Source organism: Nicotiana tomentosiformis, chromosome 7 (genome assembly GCF_000390325.3).
Source record: "Nicotiana tomentosiformis chromosome 7, ASM39032v3, whole genome shotgun sequence".
Classification (NCBI taxonomy): Eukaryota; Viridiplantae; Streptophyta; class Magnoliopsida; order Solanales; family Solanaceae; genus Nicotiana; species Nicotiana tomentosiformis.
The window spans coordinates 79,141,672-79,145,447 of record NC_090818.1 but is presented as its reverse complement, the minus strand read 5'-3'; the positions used below and the strand labels follow the sequence as shown (position 1 = coordinate 79,145,447).

Genomic DNA, 3,776 nt, shown 5'->3' with positions numbered 1-3,776 from the left:
CTGATAATATGAACCCCCAAAATCCATAATACAAGCACGTAGCATATCCTCCAAGATCTGAATGGTGCGCTCAGACTGCCCGTCTGTCTGGGGTGAAATGTTGTACTCAACTCAACCCGTGTGCCTAGATTACACTACACGACTCTTTAGAAATGCGATGTGAACTATGTGCCTCGGTCGGAGATAATAGACACCGGCACACTATGAAGATGAACAATTTTCCAGATATAGATCTGAGCCAGCTGCTCTGAAGGATACATAGCCGCCATCGGAATGAAATGCGCCGATTTGGTCAACCTATCCACAACGACCCACATTGCGTCACATTTCTTCAAAGTCAGTGGGAGCCCAACAACGAAATCCATGGTAATATGCTCCCACTTCCACTCGAAAATCTCAAGTCTCTAAAGCAAATCGTCCGGCCTCTGATGCTCGTATTTCACCTTTTGGCAGTTCAAATACCGAGCCACATACTCTACAATATATTTCTTCATTCTTCTCCATCCATAATGCTACCCAAATCCTGATACATTTTGGCGGCACCCGAATGAATGGAATACCGCGAACTATGGGCCTTCTCAAGAATCAACTCATGCAACCCATCTACACTGGGCATACAAATCCAACCATGCATCTGCAACACCCCATCATCTCCAATAGTAACCTCCTTGGCATTGCCTTGCTGCATTATGTCCTTAAGAATAAGCAAATGGGGGTCGTCATACTGATGCTCCCTGATGCGCGTATAAAAAGAAGACCGAGAAACCATACTAGCAATAACTCGGCTGGGCTCCGAAACATCTAACCTCACGAGCTGATTGGCCAAAGCCTGAACATTCAATGCTAGCGGTCTCCCACCAACTGGAATATATGCAAGGCTACCCATACTCTCAGCCTTTCTACTCAAGGAATTGGCCACCACATTGGCCTTCTCGGGATGTTACAAAATGGTGATATCATAATATTTTAGCAGCTCTAAGCACCTCCATTGCCTCAAGTTTAGATCCTTTTGCTTAAACAAGTGTTGTAGACTCTGATGATTTGTGAATACCTCACACCACATGCCGTAGAGGTAATGCCTCCAAATATTCAATACATGAACAACAGCTTCCAACTCTAAGTCATGAAGGGCTTAGTTCTTCTCATGAACTTTCAACTGTCGAGACGCATAGGCAATCACCCTACCGTCTTGCATCAATATCGCACCAAGATCAATACGTGATGCATCACAATACACAGTGTAAGACCTCAAACCTGTAGGCAACACCAATACTGGAGCTATAGTCAATGCAGTCTTGAGCTTCTGAAAGCTCTCCTCACACTCATCAGACCACCTGAATGCTAATACTATTTGACGGTACTAACGTCCCTTTTGCCGGGGGCACTGCATCTTTAAATGGATGCAGGTGGTTCCATAGTAGGCAGCGTTGATCAGCGATAGTGGTACATCCTCTTCCCATCAGACTTGGTGAGCCCCACTTCATCCCGGGGTCATGTATTGTATCTTTTGTTCATATTATTATCACGTTTTGAGGTATAGCCGGGGCCTTGTTGCCGGCACTATCATAACACTCTTTTGTATCTTTTAGAGGCTCTGTAAACACTATGTGGGTTGTACATGGGTGCTAGAAAAGTCAAACAAGTTATGTTGTATTTTGATCACTTGTTCCACTCAACTATAAGAATATGTGTATTTTGAGACTTAAAAGTGAAGTAACTAATAGAATGGTTTTGGTATTGTATTCATGATCTCCCTATTGTCTAATTAATGAATATATGTCACCTTTTTTTCCATGAGTGAGTTTGGGGTAGAAGGTATCTAGCAGGCTTGCTCGGCCGGGTTCACTCGGTTGAGCACCAGTCGCGCTCCCCGAGTTTGGGGCGTGACACTTAATATTCTTAGGATCCACTTTAATGCCCTCGAAAGATATCACATGACCCAGAAAGGCAACCGAATCCAACTAAAACTCACACTTTGAAGACTTGGCATATAACTGACTATCTCTCAGAGTTTAAAGTATGATATGCAGATGATGTTCATGCTCCTCTTGACAGCAGGAGTAGACCAAAATATCATCAATGAAGACGATCAAAAAAGAATCCAAATAGGTCTTGAATACCCAGTTCATCAAATCCATAAATGCGGTTGGGGAATTTGTCAAGCCAAATGACATCACTAGGAACTCATAATGAGCATACTGAGTCTGAAAAGCTATCTTAGGGACATCCGAGGCCCTAATCTTCAACTGATGGTAGCCAGATCTCAGATCAATCTTCGAAAAACATTTAGCACCCTGAAGTTGATCAAATAAATCATCAATCCTCGACAATGGATGCTTATTCTTGATAGTGAACTTGTTCAACTACCAAAAATCTATACACATCCTCATCAAACTATCCCCAAAGCGGGACACTTGGTGTAATGAATCCATTATCAAGAAAATCCTTCAATTGCTCCTTCATTTCCTTCAACTTAGCTGGGGACATACAGTATGGTTGAATAGAAATGGTCTAAGTGCCAAGAGCCAAGTCAATACAGAAGTCGATATCTCTGTCGGGTAGCATCCCCAACAAATCTGCAGGGAACACCTTTGGAAACTCACGCACAACTAGTACTGAATCCATAAAAGGAACCTCTGCACTAGGATCACAGATATACACCAAATATGCTAGACACCCCTTCTCGATCATATGTTGAGCCTTCACATAAGAAATAACCATGCTGGTAGAATGGCCAGAAGTCCCCCTCCACTCTAATCTGGGCCCGACATGGCTAAAGTTACCGTATTGGTGTGACAGTCCAAAATAGCGTGATAAGGTGAGAGCTAATCCATGCCCAAAATAACATCAAAGTCCACCATATCAAGAAGTAGAAGGTCTACACTAGTCGCAAAGCTCCCGATAGAAACCAAACATGAGCGATAGACACGATCTACTACAATAGAATCTCTCACAGATGTGGACACATAGACATGAGCAATCAAAGAATCACGAGGCATAACCAGATATGAAGCAAAGTAAGAGGACACGTATGAATAAGTAGAGCCCGGGTCAAATAAAATTGAGGCATCCCTATAGGAAACCGAAATAATATCTGTGATGATGGCATTAGATGACTCTACCTTAGGTCTGGCTGGGAATGTATAACAACGGGGCTGGGCCCCACCACTCTGACCTCCACCCCTTGGGCGACCTCTAGCTGGCTAGCCTCCATCTCTAATGGCCTAACCTCTACCTCTAGCAGCCTGCCCCCGACTCTAGCTAGCTGTGCGGACGGTGGAGCAACCGGTGCAGGCATAATGGCACGAGAACTCTACTGAGGTCTGCTACTCATCACCATAGAACAATACCTCCTGATGTGATATGTACCTCCATGCTCAAAGCACTCTCTCGGCTGCCGAGGCTGCTGAAGTTGAGACTGACCCTGACGTCCCGGATTAACCACTATAGTAACTCTGTAGCATTAGTGCGCTGATATAAGTTGAAGGTGTAATGAATGCTGGCTGATCAGGACCAGACTCATAAGAACCACGACTGCTTGAAGCACCGTGGGCTACCTAAAGAGCTAACTACATCGGCCTAGGAGGATGGCCTCTACCAAAAGAACCTCTGCCTTCATATGAGGAACCACTGAAGCCACCAAAATGATGAGGCCTCTTCTCAGCACCGTCTCTCTATCCTGACTAAGAATCATCTCGATCTGTGTAGCAATCTCTATATCCCTCTAGAAAGAGATATCATCTCCCGTCTCCTTGGACATATGAAGCCTCATGCCG

At 44.4% G+C, this 3,776-nt stretch overlaps 1 protein-coding gene across 1 annotated transcript; it reads right to left on the bottom strand.

The window, feature by feature from the left end:
* Positions 1 to 490: 490 nt before the first annotated feature.
* LOC138895873 (uncharacterized) lies at positions 491 to 886 on the bottom strand. Its single transcript, XM_070180616.1, has one exon. The coding sequence runs from the start codon at positions 884 to 886 to the stop codon at positions 491 to 493; it is 396 nt and encodes a 131-aa protein (XP_070036717.1).
* Between the last annotated feature and the right edge of the window lie 2,890 nt (positions 887 to 3,776).